The sequence below is a fragment of the Pelobates fuscus genome, chromosome 2 (genome assembly GCF_036172605.1).
Source record: "Pelobates fuscus isolate aPelFus1 chromosome 2, aPelFus1.pri, whole genome shotgun sequence".
NCBI lineage: Eukaryota > Metazoa > Chordata > Amphibia > Anura > Pelobatidae > Pelobates > Pelobates fuscus.
The window spans coordinates 63,022,073-63,042,830 of record NC_086318.1 but is presented as its reverse complement, the minus strand read 5'-3'; the positions used below and the strand labels follow the sequence as shown (position 1 = coordinate 63,042,830).

At 42.8% G+C, this 20,758-nt stretch overlaps 1 protein-coding gene across 8 annotated transcripts in view; it reads right to left on the bottom strand.

The window, feature by feature from the left end:
* MYT1L (myelin transcription factor 1 like) overlaps positions 1 to 20,758 on the bottom strand; it is a 451,096-nt gene that overhangs the window by 7,063 nt on the left and 423,275 nt on the right. For all 8 annotated transcript variants that reach the window (XM_063442204.1, XM_063442202.1, XM_063442206.1 and 5 more), the window contains 4 exons: positions 18,863 to 18,925; positions 17,969 to 18,052; positions 4,417 to 4,638; positions 1,105 to 1,196 (listed from right to left, as the gene is read on the bottom strand). In XM_063442204.1, the coding sequence (XP_063298274.1) occupies positions 1,105 to 1,196; positions 4,417 to 4,638; positions 17,969 to 18,052; positions 18,863 to 18,925 (461 nt within the window). The remainder of the gene's footprint in view (positions 1 to 1,104; positions 1,197 to 4,416; positions 4,639 to 17,968; positions 18,053 to 18,862; positions 18,926 to 20,758) is intronic.

Sequence of the window (20,758 nt, the reverse complement as noted above, 5' to 3'; positions counted from 1 at the left end):
GACAGCCACTAGAGGTCACTTCCTCCTTCATAGGACAGGAAACCTGTGCTAGAGCGTCACTGGTGGTCCTCACACTGTGTGAGGACCTCCAGCATCGCTCATTTCCCCATAGGAAAGCATTGAAATAATTTTTCAATGCTTTCCTATGGGGAGACATAATGCGCATGCCGCTGGGCGGGATCAGTCTCGCCCACCGGCCGATGCAATACAGAGGAGGAGCGGCGCAGAGGATGAGACAGCGACGAGGGACATCGCCACTGCCTCATGTAAGTGACTGAAGGGGTTTTCACCCCTTCAGTAACTGGGGATTGGGGGGTGGGAGGGAGAGGGACCATCCAGTGCCAGGAAAACGGATCGTTTTCCTGGCACTGGAGTTTCCCTTTAAGATTGAGCAAAATTTGTTTTGCTGTTCTTTTGTGAGTATATCTCCTTTGATTATTTTTACTTCACAAACACAGAAAGCGCTATATTCTGTTTTATTCTCATTGTATATAACGGTGAACTTCTACTGTTACATTAGTGCGCACTGAAGGTGAACACTCCCATACACTTAACATCAGAAGCTACCCATTGGCCTTGGAATATTTTCCATCAAAGGGCCAAGACCCGCAGCATATCCATAGGCTGAGAGTGTACCATCCAGGCGCATATATCTGGAGCTGATTGTAAGCTCCAGAAAATTGTACATGTTACTTTTCTTATTTAATTCACCATTTACCTAAATAAATACTTTATTCTGTTCCCTTGTTCTCATATCTTTCATATTGCTTTACTCCTACTTAAATTTGAGGACATTCTGAAGGTGCTGCTCTTTCCTGCACCCCGTGACCTACGGAGTTTTAATATCGCCTGAAGTTTGGTTAACCGTGAGAGAATTCTAATAAGGCTGGTTAACGTTGTATTCTTAACTCCTTTACAACAGGATATTGCAGGAATGTTTAGTGAAGTTTAATTATGAATTAAAATAACACAATATTTTATGATGCTGTCCCATCAAATACAAAAAGTTAATACATATTTAGTTGATTATTATGTCATTGCATTGTATACAAAATAGTAAGACAATTTATACGGAGCCAAGAGCATGTTCAAAATAACACATACCATTAGTTGCCCTCTGCTTTATTGTTAGCATCTCTTCTCCCGATAACCTGGCTTTCTTCATTGCTGATGTTGCTCTAGGACATCCCGATAAACTGTTAAAATTAGGAAACAAACAACCAACAAAAAAAAAAAAGACAGGAAAAAAATAACAAATTGAGAAACCAGGAAACTTTAATTTTTTTTGCTTGTTTTTATTTCATGACTAATTTATGTTACCTTGGAATAATCATAAATCTTCCTTTTTTTGTAACAAAATTTGTTTTATTTAATGATTTTATTTTGATTTGCCCCTATTTCTTTCACCATTCTCTATTCGGTAGATATGCAACATGGACCAAAACCCATCACAAATCTTTGAAGAGGGTGTCCATGGCCTTCCAGTCCCCTCCAACAATCGCCAAAGTAAGTACATGGAAAAAAAGGAAACAGCCTACCACTTGTCAACAAATTTAAATTCCCTTCATTGTACACTCACTCAGCAGCAGTGTGAGTGCATAATAAAATGAATTTATAATTGTTGAGGAGTGTTGGACTTTTTGCTTTTTTCATCACCATTCTCTAAACACCTTTTAGACTTTATCCTTGTGTGTGCACAGGTGGGTTAATTGGTAAATTAATCATAGCTTTTGAGTAGGTAATGAATCATTATTTTTGGTTATAACCAATAATTTGTTATTTGTACTCTAGTTATCAAAAGTTCTCACTCAGTGCCACTGTCTCACTTTGTTGAAATGTCTTATTTTTCTTTGAAAAGACAAGGCCACATGGGGCAAAGAATGAAGATCTTTTGTGTAAGCAGTCCACAAATGATCTTGTATCTGTATTGTTTTAGGAAATTTCTTTGACCTCCCAGTCCCAGACTTTGTGTTGGAGAATAAATCAGGATAGAACCACTACATTAAGCACTATTAGTAGGTATGGTATAACAAGGTGTGAGTTGTCAAAGTGTATAGAAATGATAATCTATGCATAAACCCTCCAAAATATATTGAGTTATCAACTACAGAATGATGCTTATGGGGTTGATTAGCTATTTTCAGAAAATATTCCTGCATAAAGTGACTCACACTTATTCGCACACAGATATATCATTTATTTATTTTTAATGCAAACCTTACAATTTATTTTGGTATCAGTCAGTAATTCAAGTACGGTAGTTTTCAATCAGTGTTTAGATATCTAGCAAACAAAATGCCCAAACCTTTTCACATATGTTGACTATTTTCCTTTTAAAGTTACACTATATGCTACAGAACCACTAGAGCTTGGTATTGGCTTGGAATTGAATTTATTGAAATCATCAGGATTGATAATATCTGCAAGGAGGTGGGATAGCCGCACTGAGATTAGCAGGATGTAAGAATAAAAGTGAGTAAATCATCTCGTTTTAAGGGAAGCCCGATAATCTAAATCATTATTATTTGTTATTCCTAACCCGATAGTGTTCCTTTAAAGTAAAACACACCTCGGAGTAGTTTCCTGGTTTTTTTCAGTATAATGTTCCTATTAGTCTTTGGCCTATCTGCCATATTGGCAGGGTTTAGAAATACTGCCTACCAGACTAACAGTGCATGCATCTCTATTGACCCTTTTGTGGAATACACAAATAAGGGTTGTTTCATCCTAAAATAGAAAGCATGGGTTCAAAATGTTAAAGAGGCTGTACATGAGAGAGGGCGGGGGATATGGGGACCCAATTCCTGACACTAGAGTGTTCCTTTAAGTACACGTGTCTTGATTTCAACAATTTTAATAATATTCTAAATTGGCCAGGAACATTCAATTTACCTGTTTATTACACAGCAACATGTTAATCTTTTTGAAGCCAAATATTTGTAAAAAAATATTAAACTACCATTCTGTTGATAAAACCGATTATTGTTGGATGCACCAGCATCAAAGTTATGTTATCTTATTTGCTATTCACACATTAATCTGGCAATCCCATTGCCTAATGACTGGAACACTATAGGCATGCAGACCATGGCATCTCAATGAAGTGGTATGATTGCCATGTGCCCCACTCCTGTTTAACCATGCAGTGTAAAACATTGCTGATATGGAGGAATGGCAATATTTTCTCGGCAGGAGATATCTGCCTCTAGTGGCAGTTAGTATGACAGTCACTAAAAGTTCTTCCATAAAATAGCAGAGTAAAACTCTTTTTTACTCTATTTTAATAAAATGGTGACAGAGAGACCATTTGATTGGAACAGCACAGTGTTTTGCCATGCGTGTGCACTAGCCTCCCAATGCTTTCATGTTGGAAAGTATTGGATTGGCTGAGATCATCAATTTTGAGGTGGAGCTTCACAGAGGAGACCAGTGCGGTAAAGGTAAGTAAATCGCTTTTTTTAATTGGAGCAGTACTGGCATGGTCACCTAAATGGTGACAAGAGCACTAAAGCATTAGGAATACATATTTGTATTTCCTATACTTTAGTGTTCCTTTAACCACTCTATAACCAGTAGAACGTGTTTGTGGGCTGTTGAGGAATTTGTGTGATGTAAATATAATAATAGGTTCTGTTTGAGAATCATTTGAAACACATAGTATTGCTCATAGAAAAGTATAATAGCAAGAATAAAATATTTTACCCCTAGCATCATTCTCTGGTTATGTGTCAAAATATTTTCTTATGGCTTTACACAAACTGATTCTCCCTTAGGTGCCTGACTCTTCATACTGAGGATCTGTATTTGTCCATATATATTTAAACAGGGATGTCCTGTTCTCTATCCGGAATTTTTCCATTCCTTATATCTTTGTTTGCTGTACGTTTTCTCTTGTTTTACCCATCGTCAGTATTTCACCCAGCTGTGCTTCCTTATTCTCGTTTCCTGTAGCAGCTATGTGACCCTCTCATAATCTGACCATTTTATCATTTAATCATGGTTTCTATATTTCTTTTCCTTATGAGATTCCCTTTATCTTCCAGTTAAATAGAAACACTCATTCTTTGGATGCTCTTGAATGTTCTCTTAGCTTGCTGTTTCTCTTTTTCATTTCTTATTTTTGATATATATCAAGAATTACTATATACACAGGTTTGGATTACTGAGTGGTAACACCTCTCCTAAAATATTACACTAAATTCTAGCTAGCCACATGAAATTAAAAGGTTTTTACATGCACCCTTGCAATTAATATCAATGCATATTCTCACTTTTTTTTCTGTCAGTAGTCAACGGACAGTCTCCAAAGATGTTACAAAATCTAAGTATAGAATTCAACTGAAAATTGAAAAATAGTCATTTAGAAACCCAATGCATGTAAGCAAAACATGATATTCAATAGAACAACAGACTTACCTGCGATGAGTGAGAAAGCTACCACTAATATGTCCAGAACCATCACATCCAGGGGTAGGACATGACATGCCTTCAGTCTTTCCAGATTTCCAGGAGAACTGCGATCCATTCAAGTAGCCATCTTTTTGTCTCTTGGCTGCAAGAGGACATCCTGACGCACTACGATGTGAAGCATACTTCCCTGTAACATGACCTTGGCCATCACAACCAGGAACTGGACATCTAGTTATAAATCAGACAAGGGAAATTATTGACGTCTGGTCAGTAGACATACATAAAACTATAAAAAAACAAACCAAAAACCTTACTGTGTTTTTATAAGAAACTTAACAAATAAATTGAATACACTTTTTGTACACCATGCTATATGCAGGATTCTGTTACCAAAAACAAACGTGGAAATTGAATAGCAATTGACTTGGTGACACCTATGAGAAAAATGCTGATAATGAGATAAGCTTATCCACTGCAATAAAAACTACCTTTGTGTGCACTGTTCTGTCTGAGGTGTTCGTGTGTGTTCTCACACACCGGTTTTGTCTGCAGTGCACATAACAAAAGTATGTAAGCAAACAGACTGTGGAACCTGTGCTTCTTTATGCGTGGCTCTGTGAATTTCGGCCCTCACTCCGGTGAGATATCAAGAATCACAGAGCAGTGCACATAAGAGAGAACAGCGCAGACTCACATCAGGTAATGCAGGTGAAATAAAGGTGGGCGATGCGGCATGGAGTGGATGTGGCCATAATAAAATGTGTCAATGTGACATGGATGTGGGCATAATCAATGATGGCAAACTGATATAAATGTAGGCAATGCTGCATGTGGGCTATGTGGAATGATGTAGGCACAATAAAATAAAGGCAAACCAAAATATATGTGGGCAAAATAATATAGCTTGCAATCACGTTTGTATTAAATGAAAATATGGCAATACCGTTTAATTAGCCAGGAAAGGGAGAAAATTATCTTGAAACTATTTCAGTTTTCCATTTGCACAAGCATTCAGCGCACACATACTTCTGTAATGGGAAACATAAATTGCCCAAAAACTCTACTTTGTTTTGTGTGTCCATAGGACATTCTCTCAGGAGGACTGTTTTTTGTCAATATGCATGCTGGCAAACTCCAGTTGGAGTTTAGGGTGAATGGTGCATTATAATATTTGATTAAAATGCAAGTGTCCCAATACAAGGGTACCAATACTTTTGGACACCTTTGTATATTAGTATGGTAAAATAAATAAACTCATCACAATTTGCTATCACTGTGATGAGACATAACTCACACTCATCATTTTAGACAGAAGCTCAGAGTTGTAACATTTTTGGAGTATGTATGATACTCAAAATACACATTTATTTGCATTCACATCCCTGGGCTAACATAAATGCACAAAATAGAGAGTAACAAAAGGATGATTGCAGCTAATAGCTCTGTAATAATGATTTGCTTTCCAGAACAAAATGGAAAAGTACAATATGTAAATTGGTTTTCAAATTGCTGGAAAATGATAATAGAGATAATAGTTTGTGAGAATCGTTCTTAGCCATGTAAGAAGGAACCCTTAATAGATCATATATTTAGTGTAGTTTATTTATTAAGATGAGTTCATATTTTTTTTTTACTGAAATTGAAAAGAAATTCATGCCTGCAACATTTTTCCTAGTTCACATTCATGAGGCTGCTGTAGAATGTTTAAGGAATTATTTTCTTATCCAGCATTGTTGGTTGTGGCTAGATTAACTGAATGTGCCCATTCACTTTTTTAACCTATATATATTTTTTTTTAAATAAAATTATTATGAATTAATTAAGTAGAAAACAAAGGTTAGATATTTCTTTTTTTTTTATTTTTACAAGTTAATTATATTTTATATATGCAAATTATTCTAAACTGAAAATACAGCTTTTAAAGTAGGTATCACTAGGGTATTTATTTTTCCCAAATTTTTTTTTCTCCTTTCCAAAGATCACACCAACATAAAAAACACTTAATCTTAGTGAAGTGTTTATGGTACAAATAACTTGTTCTGGAGGTTTTCTTTTTAATAATGTTTCATACCTTTTTCCCTATGTATAGGGCCACCTCCTTGGTTGTCAATCACCCAGCTGGATTACATTATTTTCTTCCTAGTTGCATATATCAGTTTTGGTGCCAACACACAGCACCTTAGATACCTTAGGCATGTGAGTTACACACCAATGTTAACTTGCGGCAAATTTCAGTTTAGTTTTAGTCACAGTCTTTTGACTAAAAAGCCATTTTATTTTATCTGAAATGTTTCCGTTTTCGTTTTAGTCTAGTTTAGTCTAGTCTAGTTTTAGTATACTAAATCTTCAGTAGATTTTAGCCTACTAAATCTCCAGTAGATTTTAGTCTACTAAAATCTAATGGGTTAGTTAAAGTCTATATCTGACTCTTTTGCCCCACACCCAGCCCCTCTGTGTCTCTTTGTGTCCCCCCAGCCTCTCTAAGTGTCTCTCTCCCAGACCGGTCAGTCTCTTTGGTCCCTTCCACAGCCCCTCTGTGCAGTATTAATTTTGGCAGCAAATTTCAATTCCCAGATTTTACTAGTAACATGACGTAAAGTCATGATTTTATTAAAGACACGGAGGCGAGTATTATGCATAACTCTTTCTTTATTTCCTCAGCAGCAAAGATAGAGGAATATAAATATTGTCAAAAAATGAAAGAAAAACTGTATAGGCATAACGGGTAGCCAATCACATGGTAGAGGAAGTGGCTATATAAGTCCTGTGTCTCCCACAATCCCCCTCTTTCTTGCGAAAACCGAAGACCAGGTAAGAAGAAACGATGTCCTACTTGATCAGCACAGGAAACAGGAACAATGCGATAACATCAAGCTAAAAAAGACAGAGAAATATGGTAATTTCCAGACTCAAAACTGTAGACTTACCAAACAGCATCATAAGGAGTCACAAACAAGAAACTGGATTCTGAAATACAAAAGATAAATAGTTAGTGAACATAATAAGACGTACCAAACCATCCAATCATATAAATAAACATATATAATCAATACATACCTATTGAACAGGAAAAACCCGTAGAGTCTCAAGCATCTCGTATCGCCTTTCCACACCGGGAGGGCGGGAGGGAATAATACTCGCCTCCGTGTCTTTAATAAAATCATGACTTTACGTCATGTTACTAGTAAAATCTGGGAATTTTATTAAAGACACGGAGGCTCATATTATGCAAGTTCAAAGCTGTGCAACTATTCGAGATGCGATGTGTTCAATAGGTCTGAAATAGAAATCTCTAAAAGTCGATTCTCTGGACCAATCTGCCGCCCGCATGATATCCTCCAGACGACATCCGACTGAGGAGGCTTTAGAAGCCATCGCTCCCCGTACAGAATGGGGCGTAAACACAGAGGTGTCTATACCCACAGAGGATAATAGTTCACGTATCCAACGTGCCAGGGTAGGTGTAGAAACCGGTCGATGAGGCGACTTGAAAGATATGAACAAATCGTGTAGATCGGCAGAGCGAAGGGAACTCGTGACATCCAGATAAACTCTGAGGCAATCCACCGGACAGAGCGCCGGACAGCCAGGAAACCTGGGATACGAAAAAGACTTGGATGAAGATTTAGTCCTCCTGGATATATCAAAAGTAACACCTTCTGGGGTGAATGCAATGGCGTCCCAATCCATGGCCCTGACGTCAGAGACCCTCTTGCAAGAGATCAAACAGAGTAACATCACCAACTTGGATGACAGACGTTTCAAAGTCAGCTCCTGATTAGGGTACCATGAGGAGAGGAACTGCAACATCATGTTAACGTCCCAAAAGGCAGAGAAGCGAGGCCGAGGAGGACGAGCAAGGCGGATACCCTTGAGAAGACGACATACAAAAGGATGCCTGCCGACAGGGGAACCATCCAAACCCCTGTGTCCGGCCGAGATAGCCGAGCGGGAGAGGTTAATCGTGCGGTACGCCTTGCCTGAGTCAAACAGGGACGTGAGGAATTCTAGGATCAAAGGCAAAGGGGCAGATACGGGATCCACTGCCCGTTCCAAGCACCAACCAGACCACGATCTCCATGAAGCTCGATAGGCAGTTCGAGTGCCTGGGGCCCAAGCGTTATCGAGGAGTAGGAGAGTTGTCTGCGGAACGTCTGGGACAATCCAAGGTCCCCTGAAAGGAACCACGCTATCAGGGGTAGCTGGTGTTGTAATACTAGCTCGTGTGGGTTCCCATCCGGGTCTAGAAGGAGGTCCTGGAAGATTGGAATCAACCGAGGATAATCGATCGACAACTCCATCAAGCGGGGAAACCATGATCGAGATCTCCAAAGCGGGGTGATTAGTGCTACACGACAGTCGTGGCGAACCAGTTTCGAGATCGTGCGCGCTATCATGTTGAATGGAGGGAATGCGTATAGCAGACCCCGTGGCCATTCTTGAAGGAAGGCATCGGTCGCCACCGCTGCCGGATCCGGCCTCCAGCTGAAGAACTTCGGTAGCTGAGTGTTCAGACGAGATGCGAACAGATCCATCTGGAACTTTCCCCACAACATGTCCAGGCGCTGGAACACCGAAGTGTGTAGACGCCAATCTCCAGAGTCTCTTAAGTGTCTGGAATACCAGTCCGCTCCCGAATTGTCTAGTCCCGGGATGTGTTCCGCTGTTACCGAGACGTTGTTGAAGAGGCAGTATTGCCAGAAGTCTTTCGCCAGAATTGCCAACATCTTGGACTTCGTACCCCCCAGGTGGTTTATGTAGCGGACCGCTGATACGTTGTCCATCTTGAGGAGAACGCAGCAATTCGCCCGTCCTGGGGTAAGGCTGCGGATCGCGAAAGCTCCGGCCAGGAGTTCCAGGCAGTTGATGTGCAACGATTTCTCCACGTCGGACCATCTGCCTCCTGTGGAAACGTCGCCACAACGAGCACCCCAGCCGTGCAAGCTGGCATCTGATTCGATCACCACGTCCGGGATGGAGCCGAAGATGGCTCTCCCATTCCACGCCTCCATGTGTGCTAACCACCACACCAGCTCGTCTCTGGACTCTGCGTCCAAGCGTATCCGAGACTCGTAGGAGTGACCTGACCGAAGGTGTGACCCCTTGAGTCGCTGGAGGGCCCGGTAGTGTAGTGGGCCCGGGAAGATCGCCTGAATAGAGGCCGCGAGAAGGCCAATTACTCTCGCCAGCTGTCTGATGGACAAGTCTGCGACACGCAGAGCTCTTCGAATCTCCTTCTGAATGGCTTTCACTTTGGAACTTGGTAGAAACAGGAACTGTTGGACGGAGTCCACTCTGAACCCCAGGAACTCTATGGACTGGGCGGGATCCAGGACCGATTTGTCCCAGTTGATCAGAAAACCCAACTTCTGTAGCAGGGTGGTAGTCCATTCCAGGTGTAGAAGGAGATCCTCCTTCGATTGGGACAAAATCCGAATGTCGTCCAGGTAAACAATGAGGCGAACCCCTCGGGTACGGAGGAACGCCACCACAGGCTTCAGAAGCTTGGTGAAGCACCAGGGGGCCGAAGAGAGACCGAAAGGCAGGCAGGTGAAACGCCAACGCCGCCCGTGCCATGTGAAATGGAGATAATCTCTGAATTCTAGAGCAATGGGGACCGTGAAGTAAGCGTCCTTCAGGTCTAGTTTGGCAAGCCAGTCCGACTGGCGCAGAAGGTCCCTGAGGCAGTGTATACCTCCGCGGAGATCATCTCGTCTTGTTCCCATGGAAGGGACAGTTCTCTGGGGGAATAAAACTGGACAGGCACTGAAACAAAATCTAGGCGATACCCCCTTACACACTGCAGAACCCAAGCATCCGAGGTGAGCTTCGCCCACTCTCGGTAAAATAAGGCCAGCCTCCCTGTTACCTGAACGGGAGGGAAAGAAAGGGTACTCACCGTAAGGACGTCTGCTGGTGGCACCGCTGCGGGGGTATCTGGAGCCCCAAGCTCGACCTCTGGCTGGGAAGAAGGGAGGGGTTCTTTGGTCTTGAAATCCCCGGGAGGGAAAAAAGGAACCTCTGGTAGCGCGAAATGCGCCTCGGAAACTCCGGCCGGGTGGACGGTTCCTGCTACGCCCGGCCCCTCCAAAAACCTTAGGCGCGAACACACGTTTCATGCTCGCCTGCGCCTTGTCAATCGCCGTGAAGGTCTTGACATACGACCCCATGTCTTTAACGAAGGAGGTACCAAACAGTAAACCCTCTTCTGTCGGGTCAGGCTCCGCCACAGTCATAGTGGCCAGTTTAGGGTCGATTTTTAATAATATCGCCTTACGTCTTTCCGTAGATATCGCCGTATTGGCGTTCCCCAGCAAGCATATGGCCCGTTGGACCCAACCAATGGCCACGTCCACGTCCAAAACTGAATCCCCAGTTTTAGCAGTATCCAGAAGCTCATAGAGCTTCGAGAGGGGCCCCAGTGTGTCCAGGATCTTGTCCTGGCATCCCTTCAGGGAATTGTCAAGACCCTTTTTGGGCTTCCAGCCCGACTTACCCAGGAACTGGGCAATCTGTGGGTCAATATCTGGTGTTTTACCCGCAGCGCCCGGGAGAGAAGGGCGAGGGCATTCGGCCCGCAGCTTATTGCGGCCTTCTTTGGAAAGGGGTGTGCGGATACGTTTGGCCACATACTGGGCAATATGATCCGGGGGGACCCATTCAGCGGACCGGGGGTGACGTAGGTCGTCTGGGTCGAACAGGGGGTTACCCTGAGGATCAAGAATAGTGTTGTCATCCCCGGAGGGGCCTAAAACTGGACCCCGGGCCTTGGCGGAGGACTCTGATGGGTTAACGCCCGTAAGGGGCAAATCCTCGCCAGATACATCATCATCACCAAAGGAGTCATACTCCATATAGTCGGATTCCTCCTCCACACTCCGGTCGGTATCCGACCCATCATCAAGGGCTCTAGCCCGTTTCCATAATCTAGCCTTTTTAGCCCGGCCAGGGGCTCTTTTGCGCGTGGGGTGCGCGCCATCTGTGACCGCCTCAAGCGTGTCAGTCATGGCAGGTAGAACCTGCATCGAGGAGTGGGAGCCGACGTGTTTGGACTTGGCCTTTGCCTTATGGGCTCCAGGCACAGTCTGAGCAGGGGAGGGGGACCCCACGCCCGTAGGGGCGGGGGAGGCCAGAGCAGGCAAAACCAGGGAGTGCATTGATTGTGAAAAAGAAGTAGTAACAGCTCCCATGGCCGAGGCAATAGCCTTCTGAATGGAGGAGGCCATAGTGGCTTCCAGCATGGCCTGAAACTCCTGGGAGGCCATAGCACCCTCAGCACTGTCTGAGTGGAAGTCCCCAGGGGGACCCGCAGGCCCATCCTCCCTATCCTGCATGATGTAAAGCTGCAGTGGGCAATTAAAGAAAATAGACTGCTAAATGACACTAAGGTGGATGAAGGAGAGCAAAGGGTTGAGTAACCCACAGAAAGCGAAACACACAGACCGTCTAGCGTTCCCAGGGGACCCGGCAAAGCAAAGGTGACCACACGGCAGCACAGGGGAAGGATCGAGGTCCGCCCAAGATGGCCGCCGCACGTGAGGGAAGGCGCACGCGACCGGGCACCCGGCGGGGGAAGGGGCTCGTGCACCCGATCCGCCGAGCCCGCCCGCGAGCGGGGAGGGATGCGTGCGCAGCCGTGGCCGACAACAGAGCGGTTGCGGCAAAAGCACAGAGCCGGGAGTCGTGCGGGAGCACGAGGAGGAGAGAAAGGCAGGTTATAGAAATCCCCGGGTAGGGGGGAAAAGCACTAAGGGGTCCCAGGGGGAACGCTAGTGGTAACAGGTAAAACTGAACAACCATAAATAGTATACAATGAAATATCATACAAATAAACGATCATCAAATTTGAGTCAGAGAGAAACAAAAACACTTATCTGTCTGAGGAAGCAGCAAAGAAAGAGGAGGATTGTGGGAGACACAGGACTTATATAGCCACTTCCTCTACCATGTGATTGGCTACCCGTTATGCCTATACAGTTTTTCTTTCATTTTTTGACAATATTTATATTCCTCTATCTTTGCTGCTGAGGAAATAAAGAAAGAGTTATGCATAATATGAGCCTCCGTGTCTTTAATAAAATTTAGTTTTAGTAATCTTAATTGTTTTAGTTAAAGTCGACTAAATCTCACAAATGTCAGTCGACTAAAATTGTTAGTCAACAAAAATAACACTGTTGCACACTCAGTGTCAAAATTTGCAGGTATTTAACTGTCTAACTCCATGATAAGGAAAACATGAATTATATTTTTTCTAGGCTTTTCTTATTTAATTTCATTTTTGCTGTATGATTCCAAACGTCATGTTTATCTTTTATTGTTGAAGAAATTTTAATCTTATTATTTTTTTAATTTATTCAAACATGAACTTGTTTATGCTATGGGTATAAAATGGTAGTGGGTATATATTACTTTATTCAGGGGTCAAGTCCTGGGGAAAAAAGTGTGGGAACTCCCGCCCCTCCCCCCCCCAAAAAAAAAAAAACAAAACACTTGTATGCATATATAAATGCGTGCACACACATACACTCACAGACGCACACATACTCAGACACTCACACAGTGGTGTATTTCAATTTTGTGCTGCCATAGGCATGACTATACCTGAGCACCCCCCTAACCTAAATTTACCACCCCTTCCTGGCAAGGGCGCACCGCTTCCTGATTAAGAACCCACCCCTTCCTCTTAAGACTCCACCTTTTCCTGCTCCTTTTAAAGAAATACTATAGTGCCAGGAAAACAAAGCTGTTTTCCTGGCACTATAATTCCCCATAGTGCCCCCGTCCCCCACTCAACACTGAAGGGGTTAAAATCCTATGGGTAATTAGCAGATGCTGGATGTCCTCATGCACAGGGTGGGGACGTCCAGCATCAGTTAGGCGACTTTTGGTCACCTAACCACCCGAAAGTCCCTCTAGTGGCTGTCTGGTAGACAGCCAGTAGAGGTGGAGTTACCCCTCAAGGTAATTATTGCAGTTTCTGAGAAACCGCAATAATTACACTTGCAGGTTTAAGGGGACTGGGACACTGCACCCAGACCACTTCAATGAGCTGAAGTTGTCTGGATGCCTATAGTGTCCCTTTAAGCACACTCTCTGACAGACACCCACACTGGCAGATACACACTGACAGTAACACACACACTCAATGACAAACACACAGACGTCACTGATTTGACACACACACATTCACTGACACACACTAATTCATTGACAGACACACACAAACACACTGACAGACACACACTAATAGTCACACACACACAAAATGACAGACTCTCACTGATTTGACAGACACTTACAAACATACACTAAGAGAAGCACATACACGCAAACATACACTAAGAGAAGCACATACACGCAAACATACACTAACAGAAGCACACACGTGCATACACTAACAGAAGCACATACACTCATACACACACACACGCATACACTAACAGAAGCACATACACGCAAACATACGCATGCATACACTAACAGAAGCACATACACTCATACACACACGTACATACGCTAACAGACGTAAGTACACTCATACACACACACTGACACAAACATACACTAACAGACATAAACTAACAGACATACACACACACATACACTAACATACACACATACACACTAACAGACACACACACACATACACTAACAGACATACACACACATACATACTAACAGACATACACGCACATACACTAACAGACATAAACACATACACTAACAGACACACACAGACATACACACACAGACATAAACACATACACTAACAGACACACACATACACTAACAGACATACACACACACACTAACAGACATAAACACATACACTAACAGACACACACATACACTAACAGACATAAACACATACACTAACAGACATAAACACATACACTAACAGACACACACATACACTAACAGACACACACTAACAGACATAAACACATACACTAACAGACACACACAGACATACACTAACAGACACACACAGACATACACTAACAGACACACACAGACATACATACACTAACAGACACACATATATACAAATAATTAATATTATTAATATTGCCCACCCACCCTCCCTACCTTTTAGGAAACCTGTCAAGGGGGCCACCTGATTGCTCCTCTCTCCCCCCCGGCGGACGGCTCTCTCCCCCCCGGCGGGCGGCTCTCTCCCGGTCACACACGGCGAGGGAGCTGTGTCCTCTCTGCTCCCTCTCGCCGCGTGGGTTGTCTGCTGATACAGGGAGCCGGAATATGACGTCATATTCCGGCTCCCTGCATCAGAAAACGGCACGCGGCGAGTGGGAGCAGAGAGGACACAGCTCCCTCGCCGTGTGTGACCGGGAGAGAGCCGCCCGCCGGGGGGGAGAGAGGAGCAATCAGGCGGCCCCCCCATGACAGGGGGAATACAGGGCATTGGGCCTGAGTGCCTGCAGGGGGAACGGCGTTCCTGCTGTGAAAAAAGTGCAGGAACGCCGTTCCCATGCGTTCCTGCAGGACTCGAGCCCTGACTTTATTATTGATTTCATGATTTAGAATTTCTGACCTTGCTCTTACATGCAGTTATAGTTTCATGAAATATCCTTGAATAGATTAAAGATTGTTTATACCTATTTTGGTTGATGAATTATTTATGAAGCATGTTTGATGTAACAGTTCAATTCTTCTTGAAATTTGTAATATCTACTTTACGTGATCCAGTCAGAATAATGCTGATCTATGGAGATGTCATATACTGATATGCTTAGAATCAATGCTAATGCCTGTGTGCCATTAATCCTTAATATTTTGGATTTATATGCCAGAGGTCATGAAAATGCTCAAGTAAAAAAAATAGTAAAAATAGTATAATAAAAGTAAAATAGTCTTGCATCATACTTAATTATTCTAAAATGGCATAGAATAATCAAATATACTTCATTCCAAAAAAAATTGACAACTACATTTAATAAATCACTGTAATGATAAAGAAACTAGACTTTGCACAGCTGTTCCTAGATGTGACATTGATAGTGGCTCTACATTTGAAATCACCTTTCTTGCAAAGAGGTCCATTGAGGTTATGTGTAGTGAGCAATGGCCAGTATGTAACAGAACTGAGTCACTTTATTTAGCACAAATGACGTAACAAGCAAAATACTGAAGTTAATATTTTGTTAATAAATAATTGTGAAATATAATATAAACATATAGATGTACATTTAGCATTAAAGGGTATTATGGAGTATTAACTCTTGTAAATGGACATAGGACATCCTTGTAGTGTCAGACACAAAGTTCTTATGGTTGTTTTGTAATGCATAAAAAATCTCAAATGGGGGGCGGGGCCGGACCGCCGACGGGATCAGACACGTTTTGTCTGAGCTCCCGCTTTGAGGCCCGAAAACGGAGCAAACTGGGGGCACAAATCTTAATAGCCACCCACACCAACTACCACCCTGATCCCCAGAACCTGGGGTTCGAGGGGATACCCCACAAGCTGCCCTCCGTAACCCGATGAAGACCCGAGGCGTGAGGAGCTTGAGCCGGGACGAGACGGCCGCTCTCCGGGGTCTCCAGCCGGTGTCCGGCGTCCCCCCCCCCCCTCTGGACCGGGGGGGTCATCCCGGTCTGCCCGCACAAGCAGCAACTCCTGTCATGTTCCGACACGCGGGGACGAAACAACCACCCTGCTGCAGAAAACTCACCAGCGGTATTTCCCAAAATGGCCGTCACCCGCCGGCAACAGGTATGAGCTGGAGCGGTCAAAGCTGACTGACGGGAGGCCCCCACTGAGGAGACTGTTCAGGCGGTGCGGTTCAATGACAGGCAAGCTGGCGCAGAGGCATTAGCTGTCACTGACCACAAATGGATCCCTTTTGACCACTCGGCATTTCTGGCCTCCACATGTGCCCAAAGTCCTAACCCCACAAGATGGCGGATCATCGAGCAGGTGCACCACAAGACACCCAGACGCAGTGCAGCCTCCTACTCTTAAGAAAGGTGCATATCTGCATGAAACATGCCCATTGCAGAGCGATCGACGACCTCCCCATAGACTGGGCATTGAATGCAGGGATATGAAGACCCGGACGGCTTGCAGGCAAGTTCCAGTGATGGCGCTGGCAGACCCGGTTTAACCTGGCGGTCACCTGATATGATCCAGCTTACATGGACTTAAGTTTATATTTTCTCGATCATAAAATTGTTACTAGCTTGTTATAATGTACCAAAAAAGTGCAGCTTCTCTGAGTACCACACTGTCAGTACCAGTACCTAATTCATGTGCGATATTGTGGACTCTTGTAGGCCTGTCTCACAAGCTTGTTAATTTAGCATGATATACAATATGATCAGGCTTTTCAGTCCACTAGGTTGGCGTTTAGCGCAACACCGCGCCCCACACTGGAGACTCGCTAGTCTGGCTTAGCATGTATACCTAACCGCCACTTTTAAGCCCTCATCATTTTCTAATACTAGCAACATGGCATAGGGCTACACTAATAATCGTTCTTCGACCCTAGCGGCTCGTTTGCACATACATCCACTAAATAACACGTATAACCTGTCAGTTCAGAGTACTTGGTTGGTTTTCTCAGAGGAAGTGCACTAAATCTAAGTTACCTTTCCCACATCGCAATGCTAACATAACTAGCCGGTCGGGCACCGCTCATTTAATTTCACCTACTGTTACTCCCTTACTGTCAGTGAGTGGGGAAGGGGCAGTAACCTTGCCAGGTGGGGTTCCAGCTACACTTTACCATTACCAGTAATGCCTCGCAGACTGTCTTAGTAAACATGCATACCTAAACTATAAACAGTGATGTTGTGTAACCGCTAATTTACATAGACCTTCGGATACCTGTTGTCGGTAGCGTTGACTACTAGTAATACCTAACGTTGGCAGCGCTTGTTACCACTATTGAAAAGCTATCTTATAATCTATAATACGACTAAATAGCATGATCTAAGCCTGTTCATAAATATAAAAATAGTGCATTGTACTACCATACCCTAATGCTTTCTATGTTGTCACTCTTTGTTTTAGAAATATGCATGCGGATTGCCTTTGGGGTACCACGTGCCTGACTGTTACCACTATATGCACTGCAAAAATAAAGAATAAAAAAAAAAAAAAATCTCAAATGTGGCTTCTAGGACAACTATTCATTGCAACTATTGTCCAATTCAATGATATATCATCCTACATTTGCTCCCTGCACATATTTCAAATAACTTCCCCAAAACCTCCTGAAAATAGCCATGGCAACTCGTCTTCTACAACTTCTGGAGATCTAACTTTTGGCCATATGTATCTGACAGATTGTGCAAAAGTAGGATTAGGCCTTATGAAAAATTAAATCTGGTTGAGCATCACAGGAATGTAGTTCACACATCTGTTAAGGTTAACCTTTACTTGGCAACTCCATTTGGTTAATCGATATCCCTTGTCAACATGTCTGATATTGATAAATGCATATCTTTATTTTTTGACTCAAAGAAAACAAGAAAGTGATGATAGTCATTATTTTGACATATATTAGTTATGGAGAATAAGAACAGTAATGATAACCTGATTGGTTCTTGGTCTTCTTTGTCTTCCTTGCTCTGTGCTATCTTGATCCCACTTTTCTTAGCTCTCGGACAACCTGAAAGGCTAAACAGAATAGAGAGGACATTATTTTGATTTATTATCGATGTAGAAAAGACACACAGTTCATAGATTGTAGTACATGTTAACATCAAAATTCCTGTCTTGGCTTTCCTGACTGCAATCAACATAATCACAAAGAGGTGTATTCACAAAACAGCAAATTGTAGTGAAATGAAAATCACATTGCCAAATTTAAGCCACAATAACTGATTTCTAAAAACTTCACTGACAGTTACATCTATTTTTGCTTGATATTTGCAATTTGGGTTAGCTTACCACCACTTGGTTTTTAGTGAATAAAGCCTGCTGTAATTGTTGATCAGGAAAATCTGCTATGTTTGCATTTCCAATTGAAATATCTTCATGCAGTCTAAAGCCCTTTCCATAAAACATGAATTCTGCATATTCGTCCTTAGTGTCGATAAGAGATCTTTCAACTCATGCACGAAATGGTATGCTTCCTGAAGGATAGCTACTAGAAAGTGAATATATGCCAAAATTTGCTTAATTATTATCTTAGATATAGACTGATGATTTTATTAGTTATATATTTGATTAGCCAGGCCTAAATATTAGAAGCCATCAAAAATATGCAAGAACATCTTTTTTGTTTTTGATTCACATTATCTATAGCATGGAGAGTATGTGTGAGAATTGTGGGATGTATTTTTGTTGTGTTTCAGTGAATAATTGGGTGTATTTGGATGGAGAATCAGTAAGTATGTGAATTCCGTGGCATCTTATCCAGTCTGTGTGGGAATGGATTGTAATACTGAATTTCAACACACAATTCACATACATAAACCTTCATACCTTCTATGGGAAGCATAATTTCCAGTAATATGTCCAGAGCCATCACAGCCAGGAGTTGGACATCTGCAATCACACACACATACAAAGAATTATTCAGTAAATGCCATAAAATATAATGGACATTGAAGTCAGTGGAGGAAACTTATTCTGCAAACCCCATATAAATGTAGCTAAAGAATGGACAGTGAATGACGGTAAGTCCTGGAACTACAATTAGCCAAACAATGCAGGTCAAGGTTCTACTGCTGTCTGTATTATGTTTCCATCCACTAGACTGGTAGCTAGAACTTTTGATTATGATGATTTAGAATTTTTGTCTCTCTTTTTATTGTTTGGAGACTTTATATCCTGATAGAAAATGAGGATTTTGCTATAATTATTAAAATTATTTATGAAGTGACAATATATTTCATAGCACTGTATAATGAACTGTGCAAACAGTTGCAGTTATCATTTGACCAGCACATTTAACCTGTAAGCAGGAGTTCATATTCCCAGCAATTTCCTTTTTGAATAGGTGTTTTACTGAGCTAAGCCATATGATGGCAGCATTGCTTCATAAAGCCCATGTTTATTGTGTAATCTATAAGAGCAAACTACCATCTGTCAGTTCATCAGATGCATAAATAAGTAGAAATTATTGCAGTACATCACATTTGAGGTTGGGAAGGTGTTATCACTAAACAGGAGATCCCATGTAAAGGACACTGCCAAAGCATTCCCCACGAGACATTTATTTCTAGTATTCGGCATGACATGAGCATGGATTGGGAATTATGTGATCAGCTCCTCATGTGGATTTACATGTTTTGATTCACATTATTAGAAAATAAAAAGTAACTCTAATGTGTTTTTCATTAAGCAGCACTAAATTTGGATTTTTTTTCGATATTTGGAAAAAAAAGCAAAACACCTTGAAAGCTACCATCATCAAAGGTAGTAATGGCTACTGACACAACCTGGCACTGTGTCTGATAGAGATTTCAAATGTTAAAACTGAACAGGGTACCTTTTGTACCACTATTTTTGGTAAATGTTTCCACTATTAGTTCCAAGGGACTGTGTATTTGCTTGGCCATGTACCTGGCTTGCATAATTAGTAGTGATGGAAATCTTAACCAGAGCTGGTTTGATGGCAAGGTGGATTAGGCAGCCACAAAGGGTGCAGCGGCCCTCGGGGGCCACACGCTCTGGGTGACTGGCAGCAGGAGAGCTCACAGCACTCCCCTCCTCCTGGTCACTGCATGTAGAGTGGCCGAGCGGTGGACTGTGGTAGAGGATCTTCTGTTTCCTCTACCCGGTCTGACAGGAAGTGCACAAAGGGAGCACTGAACTGCTGATGTAAGACCAGGTAGAGGTTACAGGAGCTCCTCTATGAAGGTCCACGGCTCGGCAATGCTACATGGAAGATGGAGATGAGCTGGCATGGGTATGGAGACCCCAAGGGAGGGGTTTTGGTGGGGGAGAGGCACACAAAACTGAGAGAGGGGAAGAGGCACGCATGGCACACAAAACTGAGAGAGGGGGGAGGCACACAGAAGGACAAAGAAGCACACAGAGGGGTTGGGTGAATACACAGAGGAGTGGGAGGTGACAAAGTGACACACAGAGGGGCTGGGGAGACACGGAGACACACAGAAGCCTGGGGAGGACAATGAGACTTACAGAGGGGATGGGGAGAAGAGAGACACACCCATGGGTACTGGGGAACAGAACAGAACAGGAATGTTCGTTATGTGATCATTCTAAACTTACACTGTCTGTAAGAATGAGCGCATATGAAACTTACTTCAATTTCTCCATTCACCATAACAATACAGAATTGAATCCTGTACAGAGTTTTTTTCTGTAGATAGTGTTCCAGACATGTACAGTAGTATTACTAGATCTACCTGC